Source organism: Acinonyx jubatus, chromosome A2, assembly GCF_027475565.1.
Source record: "Acinonyx jubatus isolate Ajub_Pintada_27869175 chromosome A2, VMU_Ajub_asm_v1.0, whole genome shotgun sequence".
Taxonomy (NCBI): Eukaryota; Metazoa; Chordata; class Mammalia; order Carnivora; family Felidae; genus Acinonyx; species Acinonyx jubatus.
The window spans coordinates 89,302,124-89,319,807 of NC_069383.1; the positions used below are offsets into that span (position 1 = coordinate 89,302,124).

General features: G+C 36.0%; 1 protein-coding gene across 2 annotated transcripts in view; it reads right to left on the bottom strand.

The window, feature by feature from the left end:
* Nucleotides 1–271: 271 nt before the first annotated feature.
* The window catches only part of NAMPT (nicotinamide phosphoribosyltransferase), a 220,897-nt gene continuing 203,484 nt past the window's right edge, over nt 272–17,684 (bottom strand). For both annotated transcript variants that reach the window (XM_053218617.1, XM_027071685.2), the window contains exons 5-11: nt 14,429–14,587; nt 13,516–13,652; nt 8,413–8,638; nt 7,489–7,608; nt 4,619–4,759; nt 3,433–3,567; nt 272–1,479 (exon numbers count right to left, since the gene is read on the bottom strand). In XM_053218617.1, the coding sequence (XP_053074592.1) occupies nt 1,369–1,479; nt 3,433–3,567; nt 4,619–4,759; nt 7,489–7,608; nt 8,413–8,638; nt 13,516–13,652; nt 14,429–14,587 (1,029 nt within the window). In that variant the 3' untranslated portion in view covers nt 272–1,368. The remainder of the gene's footprint in view (nt 1,480–3,432; nt 3,568–4,618; nt 4,760–7,488; nt 7,609–8,412; nt 8,639–13,515; nt 13,653–14,428; nt 14,588–17,684) is intronic.

The following is a 17,684-nucleotide window of genomic DNA, read 5'->3' on the forward strand; positions in this document are numbered from 1 at the left end:
GGCCTCCTGCCTTAGAACAACAGATATAAATAAAACAGAATCATTAAAAAACCAAACCAAACCTGGTCTCTAGTCAGATGACTGACTCAGAATCTAGCAGTTAATCACTCTAGAACATTTTGATGTTGAACGCTTTGCTTTGCATGTAGCCAACTTACTATTTTTGGTTAAGACTTTTCTATTCAAACTTATGTCCTCATGCTTTAATTTATCCTCATTTAAGAACCTGCTTATTATTTATGGAGGGATTCAGTTTAATAAATGATGTCCATACAATTTAATATTCAATTTAATTTTTAAAAAAACTTAATGAAAAATATAACAGAATCAAAACATTTAAAATAAGTACACTCACTACCCATTCCAGTAATTCATTTCAGTCATATCAACTATAGAATAGGAAAAATAAATTCCGAAGTGTAATTACTTTAAAATACACTACTTCCACTTTTGTTAGTATTTTACATTTATGTATATATTCTGTAGTGGAAGCAGAAATTCTCTCTAAAAACATCTCCTTAAAATCTTGAGGTGCATGTTAGAGCCACAGGCAATATATTCTGACATATAAAATTGCAGTACAGGCCTTCAAATTTGGCATTTCACTGGTACAATACAATGACCAACATATATAATCACTGTACAGTGCCTAGACATTCCAGTAAGAACCATTATTTTCTTTAATGTAGAATGATTAATACATATTCTACAAGGGGCAGTGAGGTTAGTAATTCTATAGGGTATGTCCTGACATAACTTTCAAATTGTACAATAACACAAACAACTCTGTTAAGGCCATGTTTTATTTGCTGATTAATGGACAAAAGGCAATGTAATTTATTTTCAAGTATTTTCTTGAAAGTCTGTGCTCATAAAAATCATGAAAAGTTGGAAAGACTGTTAAATCACTGAAACTTTAAATATATCTTACACAATCTTGTTTGTACAAAAATACAAGTTAAATATAAACATAAAGCAATCAATGATAATTTTATGCAAATCTGTTTTATGTGATCTTCAGTTATATATAAAAGTTTCTGGGTTCGGTTATTTGTGAAAAGATCAATACCAGATAGAATTACTATCTATTGGCAAAGGGCCCTAAAAAGCTTACTTATCATTAATCTTTTACATGGTTAAGTGCATTTCCTAATTTGAGATCACCTAAACACTGGAAAAAAACAAAAAATGAAAGGGCAGTATGTCCATAAACCAACAAATAATTTGGCTGTAATGTATCATAAAACACAAAGAAACCCCCCACATCTGTACAATAAACATGATTACATACTCACACGCCGGTGCCCACGTGCATGCATGCACGTGTACACACACACGCAGGCGAGCACGCACACCCAGTCATAAACCCTAATGAGGCGCTACTTCCAGTTCGATATTCAGCTCTGCATTTTTTCTGATTTCATCAAATGAATAGCTTTTTGTCACCTTCCCATTCTTGAAGACAGTATGGAGAAGATCCTGCACAAATATAAAAGACGATCAAGCAAAATAAGTTAAGGCTTTGAGGAGTCAGACTCACTAGTCAAATACAGAGATGTTTGATGGCATTCAAATTATGAATGTTTACACGCAGTGCTCGTGGAGCAGGCGGAAAGCAGGGCACTATCTAAAATGGCTATGTAGAAATATTTAGCTTTTATATAAAGCAATGATCTAAATATTCGTAAAAGTTTTCCTTGAAGGGAAAACACGAAAACGGTAGCTGATCCTTCTCTTTATTTTTCCAGGTGGAAATGCTTATTGCTTGGTTGCCCAGAAGAATCATGGCTGTTGCTGATAATTATGACTGACAGTGAGCAAGGAAAGCCTGCCAGGCCTTCCCTTGTTCCTAGACAACAGACTCAACACTGATTAAACTTATAACCCTGGAATTTAATAAATTTCCTAGTCACTGAGTTTTGGACTTAGAACAACAACAACAACAAAAAAAACCTAAAAAACAAGAAACCAAACCAGAAACAGAAGTAAGTATTGGCTTCTTGATGAATGCTCAATGACGGACTTAAAAACTCGGTGTATATTACAGAAGTTACTGATACACATAATCCATCTGATCGATGCAAGGGTAACAACAGTCAACTGAGAAAACTGAATTCCCTTTTGAGTCTGAGAAAGCCACTTTCGACTCCCTAAGGAATTGTCTGCCCTTGATTTCCTTTGAAAAATCGACAGATGTAATCTGTTGTGCCTAAGTTTTCCATCAAGATTGAGGTGCATAACCTTTTCTTTCATAAAGTTAAATATCATCAAGGAATGGTGGTTCCTATTCTTAAAATGCCTAGATGATTATAACTGATTACTGCCTCAGATGTTCTAGGGTGTCATTTACATACTCTTGAAATCAATGCATTTTAAAGCCATAGTTGGGACTTTGTCTACACTGACTTTATCAGTCCATCTGGACACACTCATTCGGCAAACTCTCAGTAGCTACGAGAGTTCAGTGAAGGCTACTCAACGACCTGAACAACAGGCTATATTGAAAAGTTTGTTTAGGATCTTATTTTTCATTAAATACAGTAAAATGTTCAGTTCTAGCTCAAAACTTAGTATCACATATACCATAAGTAGAATATCTGAAATGGTATAAAGAATCTACAGTGATAAATTAGTGTTTTATGTTTGGAGCAGTTTTCCTCTAAAAATGAGTTTTTTTCAATCCAGCGGCTAAAATACATTTTGTAGCTTCTGAGTTTACAAATATAAGTGTATTTTTTATGTTAAAGAGCATCAGATAATATGGACCACTTAAGCACACTATAAACTTTTCCAGTTTGGTTGACTTGAATCAGAAAACTTGGTTTAATGTAGGTTTCACCTATTATTATTATGTAATCAGAATCCAGTCATAATGTTTTCACATCTTATATTACGATAACATAATCTGCTTTTGTAGCCCAGAATTGCTGTGAGAAGCACAGGAGACTACAGAAAACCATCTCAACTGGATTCTGCTAAGTTTTTAAAAAATGGGATTATCTTTCAACACCTTAGAATTTGGATAGCCCTTCCTTTATTAAATTACCAGTTTTACAACATAAATAGCTTCCTTTAAGTATTTTTAGCCATTCCTTTTCAGAAAGGACTCGCTGCCAAGTTGGCACTAACAGTACAGTGGAGTATCCGAGGGCTTGCTGAAGTTCATCAGCCACTACCCTGCTGCTCACTGTGTGGATGAACTTTTGCTTTTTTATGAAATGTCCTAGTTTGTCACCCACTGTATGCACAGTTCTTATTTATGATCTAGCCCCTTCTTGGTTTTCATCTTATTTTGGTTGCTAGGTTAGCAACCGCACACGTTTTACAGCAAAAGTACTTTGTCCTTCAAGAAAAAAACATTCTGGAGATACTTTAAAAATGCAACGTAAGAGCCCGCTTTCATAATATGGAAGATCAGCAAAGATAACATACATGACCATATTCCTCAAGGTCTCCTTTTCCTTCCTCAAGTGTAACAAAATTCCCTGCTGGTGTCCTATGTAAAGATAATCGGCCCTTTTTGGATCTTTTGTTGGGATCAGCAACGGGGTCCTTGAAGACATTAATCTGGAAGAAAGAGAAATAAAAGACTAATCAGGAATGTTATTCCCATTAAAGAACAAAGTTTATACATAATTTATATATAAACCTAAGGCACTTTATTGGTATAACTAAACGAATCCACATCGGGCTTTTACAAACAGAACTCTAGCCTCTGTTGGAAGACAGAGTCCTCTGTTAGGGAAAAGGGTTATGAACAAAATTGAAGTCTTGAATATCCTAACATTCCAGTATAGCACATGCAGGCTACTGGGAAAAGAAAACAAAAAAAAAAACTATGTCAACTGTATTATATAATCTGTGGCAAGGGAACTAAGATTTTTACTAAGGTAAAGGCTTCCATTCCATACTCCATAACTTTTCCTTTTGTTCCCTTTTACTTTATTCCTTGTTACTATGAAAAGCAAAGACCTAGAGAACCTGAGGAGAACACAAGGTTTGTTTAAAGAGCAGAAAGGTAGGAGGCCAACATAATAGAAGCAAGGAGTGAGAAGGTTCCAAAGACAGAGGTGAGGAAAGCAAGGAACCAACCCAGAACCCAGGTGTTCTGAAGAATTCTTAATATCTCCCACTCCCACCTTTGGATCCATAGAGTCTCAAGAGCCTACGAAGACCCTTGTTGTTCAGCTGCCTGAAACAGGCAGCTTGGGGTCCCGTTCTAAGGCTATTAGAACAGGATTCTGGTATCACAACTCCCACTCCATGCTCCACCTTCCTAAAACACTGATGGTGCTTACACACCTGCTTATCTTTCATATATGATAGCTGGGTTAGCTGACATTCCCCTTCAAAATGGTAAACTTTTTGACTCTAATACTGAACGAGTGGGCAATGACTGGCCTGCATTACTTCTCAAATAATCATCTTCTTTTTCCTCCTTTCTCCATGTCATTTTTTTTTTACCTAAGATCTCTTTTCTTTCCTTGCTTTGAGTCAAGGTCAGTGGTAGCTGACAACATAGTTTAGGACATATCCTTTGACTACTGCATTCAGTAACTGCATTCTACCTGACACATAAAGAAGGTACTAACACAAGAGTAAAAGTTGAAGGACATACCCCAAGGCCATTGGTTACAACATAGCTACACTTGAAGGAACAATTCAACAGATCTCTTGTTAACTTCTGTAGCAAAGCTCCACCAGAACCGAAAGCAATGTTTTCAATACTCCATTTTTTTTGCTTCATGCCTTCTACAATCTAGAAGATCAAAAAACACTTAAGTAATTTGAAAAAGGAAGGAGGTTATTTCCCCTGGGTCATAGTGATGAATAAAGTAAAACATCCTGGAGCCATTTTATAACACCATACACAGTGAAGGGTAAGGCCTACAGAGTTCTGGTCCACATTTTCTCTTTTAAAAGACCTACCCACCTTCAAAAATGCCGGGCTGAGGTATAAGTGCAGAAGGAGGATTTCATTCAGAGCTCCTGAATTTGTTGTGTTGTCACTGTGGCTGTGGTTAGGGTCCGGGGAATGAAGGAAATGAGGGAATGAGAAGTAACTGGTGATAAGACACGTAAGGTCTTGTGCCGGAAATCTACCTGAACACAAATATGTCAACAGCTGCCAGGGAGACAGTGGAGGACCACTCGTGTGTTTGCTCAGGAGAGCTGGGTTGTGTTCGGGGTGACCTCCTGGGGGTGTGGCTGTGGAGTCAAGGATTCACCTAGTGAATTGTGTCTAACACAAAAGAGATTTTTGCCTCTTTACTGAAATAAGTGGATTCATTCTGGTACACAAAAACCCCAGAGTGGGGTTATACCATCAACTTCATGACATGTCACAGGGAAGACTGACCATGAAGAGCCAAGTTCAAAAGTGAGGCTGACAATGAGAGAAGTTTGAAGTTAAACACATTTTTCATTGTGTCAAAATCAAGGCATCTACTATATGTAGGAAGCAAAACCATACGGTTCCTTTTCCTACTTCGGAAAACTTATTTTGAGCCCCCTCCAGGATGAAGAAAGCAGGTATTACCCTTTATGTAAACCAAAACACAAGTGCATCTGCATTAACACAAACTGGCACTGGTGAAACCTTGGTCAGGGATGAATAAAGAGTACCTGTCTCAATATTTAACTCCTTGTTTGTAAAGTTAAAAAAAAAAAAAAAAAGTTCAAGTTTTAAGCTGAGTCTCAACTTAAAAAAATGCACTTGCATTCTCAGCATTTAAAAAAAAAAAAAAAAAAGGAAAGGAAACTTTGGTTTTTAAAGGGAAGTTCAAATACCTGACTGAACCACCTGACTTTTAAAGAGCTGAATGCCAGGTCTGAGCCATGAGAAGAGCTAATGGGTTTTCTGACAATGGCACAGGTCCCTGCCCATGATGTTTCATCTGAAAGAGGGAGAAATGTGGGTGACAGCACCTGCTAAACTGGCTAAAATGCAGGTATGGGTAACAGTTCTTAACTGATGATGAGGTAAGAAACCCTTACGTTAGCTAAGGAGACAACAGCTATTAAAAAAATGCCCGCTGAGATTTCTGTACTTAGGTCTTCCTCCTCATTGCGGACTTTATGCCTTCCTTCCTTCTCACATGGAAGCCCCTAATGTCCCAACACCAAATCACATAGAGGAGTTTGGGGAGTTTCCACTTTTCTTAGGTAAAGCGGTTTGGGAGAGCTGGGTGGAAAAAACCTCATTTCTGTAATTGCAAGAGATCTATTCCAGAAACCTCATTCTGGAACTTTACATGCACATCACCACAGAAACACAGTTTGTTACATGCAATAGTTCTTTCTTTTATATGGATCTTTTGGAACACAAACTATTTACACTTTGAATACTGCCCTTACTCTCACCACACCAAATTCTTGCAAACAGAAAAATCCTTTAATAACTTGTGTTATGAAAATGGATACCATCTGAGGCTGACAGACGTTAAAGTATCAGTGGTTTTACAATAGTAGTCTAAATTATAATATCAAATGATAGCCTTAATTTTTATGGAGTATTTTAGGTATTTGTTGAAATAATAACTCTTTAAAAGCTTATTTGGGGGAAAAAGAGGCAAAAGTCTTAAGATACTAGAACACTGTTTGGCTAAATCTAACAGTAACAGTGATGACAGTTAATGTTTAGAAGAGGTGATAAACCATTTTATACTTTTTAAGAAAGCATACATTAATACCATTCAAGTTTTATAATAAATTGTCAAGTATGTGCAGCTCCATTCCAAAAAAACACACCTACTTAAGCAGTGTCAAAATGTTTTGTTTTATATACAAGGAAATGTTGTTTGGCATTTTGTTTCATGGTGACGCTTCTTCAGGCTCATCAAGGGTGCCCAATTAAGGACAGAGAGTAGTTAAGTGTGGTATGGCTGATACACCTAGACCTTAACTCACTAGTACAGCTGCCTGTTGAAACATGGGTTTGTTTGCACCAGTCCACTTATACACAGATTTTTTTTTGATAAATACAGTATAGTACTATAAATGTATTTTCTCTTCCTTACAATTTTCTTAATATTTTACCTAATATTTTTTCTAATAAAATATCTATTATATAATATATAATTATATAAAAATATATTTCTTTTGTCTAGCTTACTAGGAATACAGTATATAATATAATACAGTACATAATACATATATACATGTTAATCGACTGTTGATGTTATTGTAAGGCTTCTGGTCAATGGCATTCTTCTAGGAGTTAAGTTTTGGTAGAGTCAAAAGTTATACATGGATTTTTTGACTGTGTGGGATATAGGGGAGTGTCCATGACCCTAACCCCTGCGCTATTCAAGGGTCAACTGCGTTTATTACAAACTTTAAGCAATTAACAGAAAAGACATATGCTATCATTAACATTTATGAAAAGAATCACAACTATGTTTAAATCATTAATGTGCTATTTATCAAACCAATAAAGAGCTTAATTATAAGGGTTGCCTTATTGGAACTTTAATATAAAACACATACCTCTTGTAGAGTATTAATATCTACTCCATCCCCTTGAATAATTCTAAGATAAGGTGGTAGCAACTTGTAGCCCTTTGAGTTCTCAGTAATAGGGAACTTCTTACCCAGAATATCCAAAACCTGTAGGGGAAAATACACATACAACACAAAACAACAAACTCAAAAAAAGTGTGAAAAGGTTTCAAAGTTAAAAAAAAAAAAAAGGACTTTGCTGGGGCGCCTGGGTGGCTCAGTCCCACTCTTGGTTTCTGCTCTGGTCACGATCTCATGGTTCATGAGATTGACCCCACATCTGGAGAGAGAGTAATATTTACCATAGAGTTTTCACAGAGATTATATGACATAGCTTAAGTAAAGCACCTAACACAATATTTTTCTAGCAATAGGCATCAAATAACTTGTTCTTATTAATGATTTTTGAAGAAGGCAAACCAAGTCCTGAATACTAAAAAAACAAAACAACAATGCTCTACTGAGGATCAACAGTATCTCTAAAGAATCACTACCTGAAAAGTATTTTTGAATTATTTTTATTCCACATCACCTTCCACATATTTCTTTTGCACTAAAAACTTCAAAGGTATAGCAATGACTTGTAGTAAAGAAAAAACACAAACTTGGTAACCAAAGCACAGGATTAATACTATTAATTTTCAAGGTAAGCAGAAAATATCTGTTCAACAGTATTATCTATTCAACAGTATATAAATAACCCAGAACTGTGGGTATCCTTTTTCTGTTATTAATGTGTGGCCTTGGACAAATTTATTACTCTCCCTGAGCTGCAACTCTAAAATAAGGGGCCTGGTCCAGAAATGGTCCAGAAATCTTTCTGAAATGCCATGTGCATAAATGAAACTACAACAGTATTGATACAGTGGGTCCACAGGCATTTTAAAAATCAAGTTATGTATTAAAATTTACCTTTAATACAGTATCCAGAGGATTTCCAGAATCAGGTCTGATTATTAGTGGTGCCTCTGTACTTCTTGACAGTATTAAATGTCTTAGATCTTCACCCCATATTTTTTCACATGCATTGTAAATGTCATAGCTATCGCTGACCACAGATACAGGCACTGATGAAAACTGTGTTACTATATGTTCAAAAGCATCTTTTTCACGGTCTTTCCCCCAAGCTGTTATGGTACTAGAAAACAAAATGAAAATACAGATTTACTTAGGCAGACACATTATCTATTCCTAAATCATATCTGATGTACTATATACTTCTAATACCATCAACACTGCAAAGGTGAGATTTAGTTTACTGAATGCATGTGATAAGGATCATCGACTATTTGGGCCAAACCACCCCTTGGCCGATGTTTAATACTATAAGGAATCTTATTCCTGTCTCATAGTTATTTTAACTCCTATTTTCAACCAACTTTTTGTTTTTGTTTTTTTTGTATTCCTGAACCTACTCATTTAAAATCAGTTAACTAGGGGGTGCTTGGCTGGCACAGTTGGAAGCCTACAACTCTTGACCTCAGGGTTGTGAGTTTGAGCCCCACGCTGGATGTAGAGTTCACTTAAAAAATATAATAAAATTAGTTGATTAAAACAAGCAGCTACTGAATGCACTCTGTACATTATGCCAAGATGTGAGAAACAATGAACACATACTCCCGTTATTTCGCTACGTAACGCAAGGACTTGCTCCCTTCTGTGAGCTTTCAAAACCATATACCAATAATAGCAGGGACATACACTAGTCTTTTTTATCTTTAAAACTCTTATACTTAAAGGCAACTACTTAGGCAGTTATTTATACTATACCATACATACATACAGCCAACCAACCCTTTACCTGTTATATCTTCAAATGGCCAGTAACAGGCAGTCATTTATTTCATCTATAAAGTTAATATATGCCCAGGGAATGTAAGAATTTTAATACTTAGTTCGAGCAAAACACAATTATGATGGGAAATAAGATGTGAGTTTCTATTAGGCAAAAACCGTTACAGTGATTTTCACAATGTCCTCAATAATGGTTCTTACTGAATAATTATTTGTAACAAGTACTTCTTGATTAATACAAATCATTTAAAAAATTCTTAAATAGAATCTAATAATGAATTTGAAAAACTGTTACCAATTCCTCATGCCCAGCAATTTTTCCTTCTCCCTAGTTTTCTAGTCTTCTCCTCTACCCCATCCATTTTCCTAAGTAAAGTAATGGAAAGAGAGCCCATTTCACTTATTATATAACCCCATGTAGGTATAAGTTTATCTCAGAACTGTTTGAAGAGTCATACTAATTTATATTTGAAACGGTCATTTTATTATTTTTTTTCCTAAAGGACTGGGGTAGACTATTTTCCCTTGCTGTCAATGATACACTGATGATAACAGAGCATGTACACTTCAGGGTTATAAAGAGCCAGCTACCCAGAGACTACTCTTATCTGAAACAGAGAGATAGTCTATTTACATAAAACTCATTTTAGAGTGAACACTCTTCTTAACTCCAGAGGCTGCTAGTAGTTATGATGCCAACTCCCGACTTCATGCCAACATCTGCAGGCTGAAGGGAAAATTCAGATGCAAAAAAAACCCCCTTCTTCATGTCAACTACTATTGTCCTCTTAATAAGGATGGAGAGAATTAAGCTCAATACCGATGCCAGAGAGCTTTGTAATGTAATAATGACCTCCTACAGGTAGAGCTCCTTGACTACACAGTTCTGTTTTACCAGCAATGCACTGATACAGTCATCTAACTCTGCTGTTTGTATTATCTAGCAAAGTTCATTTTCAGTCTTTACCTTACTTCCTTTCTCTGGCACTTGAACTTTCCTTTTCCATGACTTCAGTGACCTCTCTCTCATTTTCATGTATTTATTTTTTCCTATTTCTATGGTTCCTTTACAGTCCCCCTCAGAGGTCATGTTCTCCTTCAATCCAACATAGGCTCTGACCTGCACACGTGCTTTCCTCTATACAACTCCCTGTGTGAAAAATATTCAAGGCTTTTAAAAAATCCCCTCATGGTAAGGGTTTCCAGAATCTGTCCCTTAGTCCAGGTTTTTCTTCTGGACTCCAGATCTACTTGTTAGGCAGGGAGATGATTACCTTTATTACGTCATCATCCTCGAGACACTTCCTGCAGCACCCTCTCTACATAATCCAATCATAACACCTGTTCTTCCGATGATAGTATATGGAGCTCATAAGTATTTGTTCAATGAATTCTCCTAATGCTATTATTCTAATTTCCAGCATCAAATCGATACCTTTCCAAAGTTTGAGGGAAAGGTTACACAATAGCATATTTCTTTTTTTTCCTCAATTTCTATTGATTTATTTTTGTTTTATTTATATCGTTTAACAAGGCAGTTTTACATAAGCTCACATCAACCACAGAATGTAAGCACTTAACCACATGATGTACAATTTTAAATTGGGTTCCATATTAAATAGTCTAATGTCTCTCTCAAATTTTTTGGTCAACCAACCTCTCCCCACATCTTTGGGTTCAGTGTTGTTGTTGTTTTTTTTTTTTAACATATGCTTGGCTTTGCTTTACACAATCTCAGAATAAGTAAATCAGGACTATGAAAACCCCACTATATGAATAGAAATAATCTGAGTATGTGAACTGGTAGAACATTGGGAAGAAAAGAGAAAAGTTGTGTTAAAACAATGATAGTGGCATATTTCTAAGTCCAGATTCATACATTCCTTAAGAAAATATTTATAACCATAATGGCAATGCTCTAAACTTTAGAGTTCTCTTATTTTGAAGTTTTAATTTTTTTTTATTTTAGAGAGAGAATGTGAGGAGGGGGAAGGAGGAGGGGAGAGGGAGAAGGAGAGGGAATCTTAAGCAGGCTCCACATTTTTCAGCACCCAGCCTGATGCCAGGTTTGATCCCACCACCGTGGGATCACGACCTGAGCCTAAATCAAGAGGTGGACACTCAACTGCTGAGCCACCCAGGTGGCCAAGTGATTTTAGATGTTAGCTCATTTATCCTTAATGACCTTCTGATGTTGGAGACATTAAATTTTAGCTCTTCCTTTTGTCTGGCTGGATGGAGGAACAGAGGAAGAGAGGGAAGTGACTTGCCCAAGGCCACCCAGAATGTCAGCTGTAGGGTCACTAGGTCACTCAGGTTTCCCACCTTTGAGTTCCAAGCTCTTTTCACTATACCATGTATTGTTTAAAAGACTTTTCTATTTAAGAACATCTGAAATATTTTTATATATTAAAGAGTAAATTTTACAAATGTAGTAAATACTACTGTGAGACTTTGAAATGGATTTCACCCTGTTTTAACATGAAAATCCTAAAGAAGATACCTTTCTTCTCAGATTCATACTCGTGATATTACTACTGTGAAGCAAAACCATCAGTAAGAGTCTAATATATGGATATTACTTAAGTCCAAAATAAAAATACTGTAACTGTAGAACCAACATCCTTGTGTTCCGACTCTGATGAGTCTCGACTGTCAGAATCCTTAACAAGGGCCCTACTGATACAGCAAGGCTCATAAATATTAGCGGAATCTACCCTCCGCCAGCTCCAATCCGAATCCTCAAGTTCTATCAACTTTGTCTCCTAAGCCATTGCCTGTGTTTAGCCACTTCTTAACATTCACTGAGCCACTTCGTTCTGAACCTTTGTGCATCTCTCCAAATTGTTAGAACAGCTTCCTCTTCAGCCTCCTAATTTCTTATTTCTCTTTTTATCAATTCATAATATATCCTATCAAAACAACCATCCTAAAATATTTCTCTGATGACAAAGCTGCTTACGCTCAAAACTTCGATGCCCACTCCCATTTAAAAAAGGAATTAGAATAACCTTGCATGATGTGCACATAGTTAACATTCAATGTCAAGATGAATTTAAGGGCGTTTACAGGTTAACTTGTCTTCTGAGTCTAACCCATGTTCCCTACAAAATCTGTTTCAGCCCTTATTCCCAAAGCACAGTCACTCTCCTCTTTCATTCTTGCTCTTTCAAGACAATGTTGGATGTGTGGTAGGCACGCAAAAAAGATTTACTCAGAATGATTGCTCGCTCATGTCTCCCATTAAATTTAACCATTCTTTCAAGAAGTGAAGATTTCATATACTGTCTCTATAAAACTTTCTCGGTACTGCCAGGAAGAGAACATCTTTCCTTTCTTTCCCTTGCACACTAGAGCACTTTAACACCTTACAAGTACTTAACCAACAGAGCAGAGTGTTTGTAGTGTATTATTTTTATACTGAATATAAGGTCGGTTTTTTATATCTTCCTATCCCTTTTAGCACCCAGTAGATTGCCTTGGATAAAAGCTCAGCTTTATTTTAAAACTCACTGCTGGTTTTAGAACCCTGCAAGATCCAAGTATGAGCAGAACTTACTAAACTTTCCCAAACTCATTACTGTAAGTATTTTTTGCTATTAAGAACCAGAAATCAGGCTGTCGTACACTGTAAAAACTCCACTGCCTTCCGACAAAGTTATCACTAGGAGCAGGGCAGCCGCAGCCCCTAGTTTTACTTGAGATGTTTAGTAACATCACATAAGGAAGCGTAAGAAGGATATGAACTCTCTTCCTTTCATCAAAAGGCCTTACTAGCTTTTCTACAATTGAGGGCACTGGGTCCAAGCGACAGCTTCCAGGGTAAGGTTACGCGAGGTCATGTAGAAAAGCAGGAAAAGGGAAAAAGTGACCAAGTTTTACAGTGAGTGCTTCTAGATTTAACACATGAAACCTATCTGCATATGGCAATAGAGCAGTTGAAAAAGTCCCTAAAATAAAACTTGCATGGGAATGTGAGAGTTGAAAGCAAGCTCTTAAATTGTTTTCATGAGGATGGTTCAAAGTTCTCTACCTCGCTGATACTAGTCCTTATGCCTAGTATAAATGCTAAGTTTGTATGGCTTAAATTCATGAGGATTTACTGTAGTACCTGGCTCTGAAATTAAGCAAAATATCATTGAATTACCAATACAAGAGTGAAAAAAAATCATTTCAGAAAACAAATGTTTAGATAATAGGCAGATGAAGACAGAATTTTACCTGTGTTCTGCTGCTGGAACAGAATAGCCTGGAACAGGATCTTTCGTTCCATAGTATTTTTTAACAAAAGCAATTCCTGCTACTGTGTCTGTTCCTTTGAAGTTAACCAAATGAGCAGACGCTCCTATGCCAGCAGTCTGGAAAATAAACCATAAACCAAAATCCAAAAAAGAAAAAGACCCATACTTTGAGGTATAAAGCAGCATAGCTCTCAAAGGAATATCTGTCTTCAGATATTCTTAGAGATACCATTATCAGACATAATAGTTCCTTATGGCAAAGATCAAGTTTTTCCTAAATATTTAAGAAGTCAACTGTTGCCTCCTCAAAGAAACCTACCAATAATGACCCACCCCCCCTTTTCCCACCAGCCTCTTTTCCCTTACCCTGTGCCTTGTGCCTCTCTGTAGCATTATCTGACATCTGCTATATTTATTATAATATGTAACACTTAAGTCTGTCTGTCCATCCATCATCCATCTAATATAGAAAGGACAGGGACATTTGCTGAAAGCTTTATTCCAGGTACTCTGAACAGAAGCTAACACATAGTAGGTACTTTATATATATATAAATATATATATTATATATATAAATATATATAAATATATATAAATATATAAATATATTTATAAATATATAATTTATAATATATAACATAATAAATATATAATATAAAATATATAAATATAAATTATAAATTAAAATTTATAAATTTATAAATATATATTATATATATTATATATATATAAATAAATATATAAATATATATATATTGACTGAATCTCTGGAATTTCAAAACGTAGCCTGCTCAGAACCAAGGTCACTATCAATAATTCCCCCCAAATTTATAATGGTAATCTAACCAACAAACCACATTTTATTAAATGAAGTGCACTTCATACTTCCATACCTCTTGGGAAGAAACTCCTCTGTAGCCAAAATCATGTAACTTATACTCCAGACCATCTAAGTTACCAGAGGTTTCCAGCAAATAGTTGGCCAATATTTTCTTCTGCTCTCTAGAATTTGTGGCCACTGTGATTGGATACCAGGACTGAACAAGAATAGTCTGTAGTGATAAAATTAATCACAAATATTAGAACATAAAATGCTGAGTTTTTCTGAGGAAACTCCCTGCTTTCTCTGGAGGTATGTCCTAGACCTCCATACTACTGGAAATACTAGTGAGACGTCTCAACTGTACTGCAGGATGCCTACCACGTGCATTCCAGATTGAGTGCATAGCTCAGTTCTCAGATCAGCAACACAAAGGATAAGCACAGCAGGACCTTAACAGTAGAGAACATCAGATTACCTAGTTTCTGTCCAAAGTGCCACAAAGCAAATAATATTACACTCATACTTGGATGTTGAGGCAATTACCATAAAAGTTTCTTTAAAAACATTTTTTTTTTAAGTTTATTTTTATTTTTGAGAGAAAGCACGAGTCAGGGAGGGGCAGAGAGAGAGGGAGACAGAGAATCCCAAGCAGACTCTGTACTGTCAGTGCAGAGCCCGACTCGGGGCTCACACCCACAAATGGTGAGATCATGACCTGAGCCGAAATCAAGATCCGGACACCCAACCAACTGAGCCACCTGAGTGACCCACCGTAGAAGTTTCTAAGTAAGTTAGGCTATCTTCAATTTCTTTACTTGATGTGGACCTGCATCAAACAGTTTATGCAGCAGCACGGGAATACACCTTGAATGGTGTATTGGGTCTAAAGAAGTTACTCATTTACTCCTCTTTATAGTCTTGGACCTAATTTTTCTTAGATCTATTATGACTACTGGTAGGTTATTTAGTTCAGATATACTTTTGCTTAGCACTAGAGAATTCTATTAACTGAGTTATGCTTTACATCCTTGCCTTTTAGCAAGTCATTTTAAGAAAGTCACATGAGGGGCGCCTGGGTGGCTCAGTCGGTTGAGCGTCCGACTTTGGCTCAGGTCATGATCTCGCGGTCTGTGAGTTCGAGCCCCACATCGGGCTCTGTGCTGACAGCTCAGAGCCTGGAGCCTGCTTCAGATTCTGTGTGTGTGTCTCTCTCTCTCTCTCTGTCCCTCACCCACTCATGCTCTGTCTCTCTGTCTCAGAAATAAACATTAAAAAAAAAAAATTAAAAAAAAAAGTCACATGAAACATTTCTGCATGTGCTGTAAAACTGTGAGATCGCCATCTATTTTACAATTCTTTTTAATAGCAAAAAGGTTTTGTTTTGCTTTTTGGTTGGAAGAAATGGTTAAGTTTAGCTCAATACGTTCATTCCTCAGCCCCTTTGTAAGTCTGAGACACCTTTGCAAAACCTTTAGGCTCTTTTAAACAGGTTTTGAAATCTGACTTGAGAATTAAGGTTTCTTTGAGCACCAGTATTGATATTGCTAAAGCAATCCAATAATTTTAGTGGGTTTTAAAATTCAGTGTATGGTGAGTAACAATCAAAGGATATTATTAGTAACTTTGAACATACACTGGGAGAGGTTACTGGAAGGAACACTATTTAGGACTATTATTTAAAATGTTTCAAAACAAAACAAGGGTTGCCTGAAGAACAACTTTAAGTTTGTAAATAACAAGTTTGTTGGACTTGGTAACAGATTTCATATACATGGTGGTAAACTTGGGCTGGGGATGGATAAGATTAGGATAAACCTTCTCTAACCCTTCTCTAACCCTTACAACAGAAACCCACAAAGGATGCAAAGTTACTATGAAAAAGTCTCTTCTGGAGACTTGGTATTGTAAACACAAAATTATGTAAACACAATTTTTTTATAAAACACAGGATCTGTCAGAAACTAAAATAGGGATTGTGTCAGACCATAAACAACTGTGGCTTAGATAAAAATACCTGGCAAGGACTGAAGTTATTTAAAATCATATATATTAGTAGAATAGAAGGTAAATTTGATCGAAGTTCTGTTGCAGAAGCAAATAAAAACACGTACCTATGTATGTTTTTTCCCTTCAAAAGCCAGCACTCCCACACTGGATTTTACTTTAAAAAATTTTTATTTTAAATTTTTTTAAGTTTATTTATTTTGATAGAGAACAGAGGAGGGGCAGAGAGAGTGGGGGAGAGAGAACAGGATCCCAAATGGGCTTCGCACTATCAGTGGGACTCGATCTCACAAAGTCTGAGCCAAAATCAAGAGCTGGACACTCAACTGAGCCACGCAGGCACCCCACATTTAATAATTTTTACATTAAAAGTGGTATTTCTTTATTTGCTAACAAACTACTCCTCTAAGGGGTCTATATGTAAAATTTTTTAACTTTATGTTTTAGTGAAATACACCAAAATAATGATTATGACAACAGGTTTTTGGTGGTGGTTGTTTTCAAAGGCTGGTGTTTTTTTCACCTTCTGAAGATAAAGAAAAACATACATGAGGCAGGTGAACTGGGAACTAGTCCTCCATAAATGTCTGCTCTATGGGAATTCCATCAAACACAGGGAAAAGTACTTCTTGACTAAACCCTCAATCAGAAAACAGAAAAAAGTGATGATGATTTTCAAAATAAGGTTTATCTGTTTGGGCTCTTCTGGCATTGAAGGTAAAAGGATATACGGGTAGACAAGATGTTGTGGTTAAAAACGCTTACTCTTGTGTTTTTAATAATACCATCCTCTTAAAATCACATATTTCCCAGTACAAATACTGTAACACCTGTACAAAAACTAATAATAAGTTTTCTTTTGAGTTCACAGTTAATTCAAAGTTTTAAGACACAGCAGTAAACCATTTAAAATCATTATTTCGGTTAATTGAACATTTTTTTCTGGGCCTATTAGCCTACTATAAGTTAATGTCCCATAAAGAGAAGTTTTAAATTTTCTGTCAACTTAGAAATTGTATTTCAAACATATTCTTGGACCTCTTAATTCCCCTAAATTTTCTAGTCCTTATAAATAACCTCAAATGTATTATTTTACAGTACAACAAATTAGCTTAATAAACTAATTAAGATAAAGAATCCCTTCTAAGCACTAAGTAAAAAACACCTCTCAGATAGAAAAGTGGTATTTCTATAGTCACTTTCTAGAATATTTCCTCTAATAGATAAAATCTAAACCGAGCTGTTGAGAAGCTAACTAGGTTATTTATGTAAATAATATCAAAACTATAAGCACGTCAAGACAGGACTGCTTGGGTCCAAAT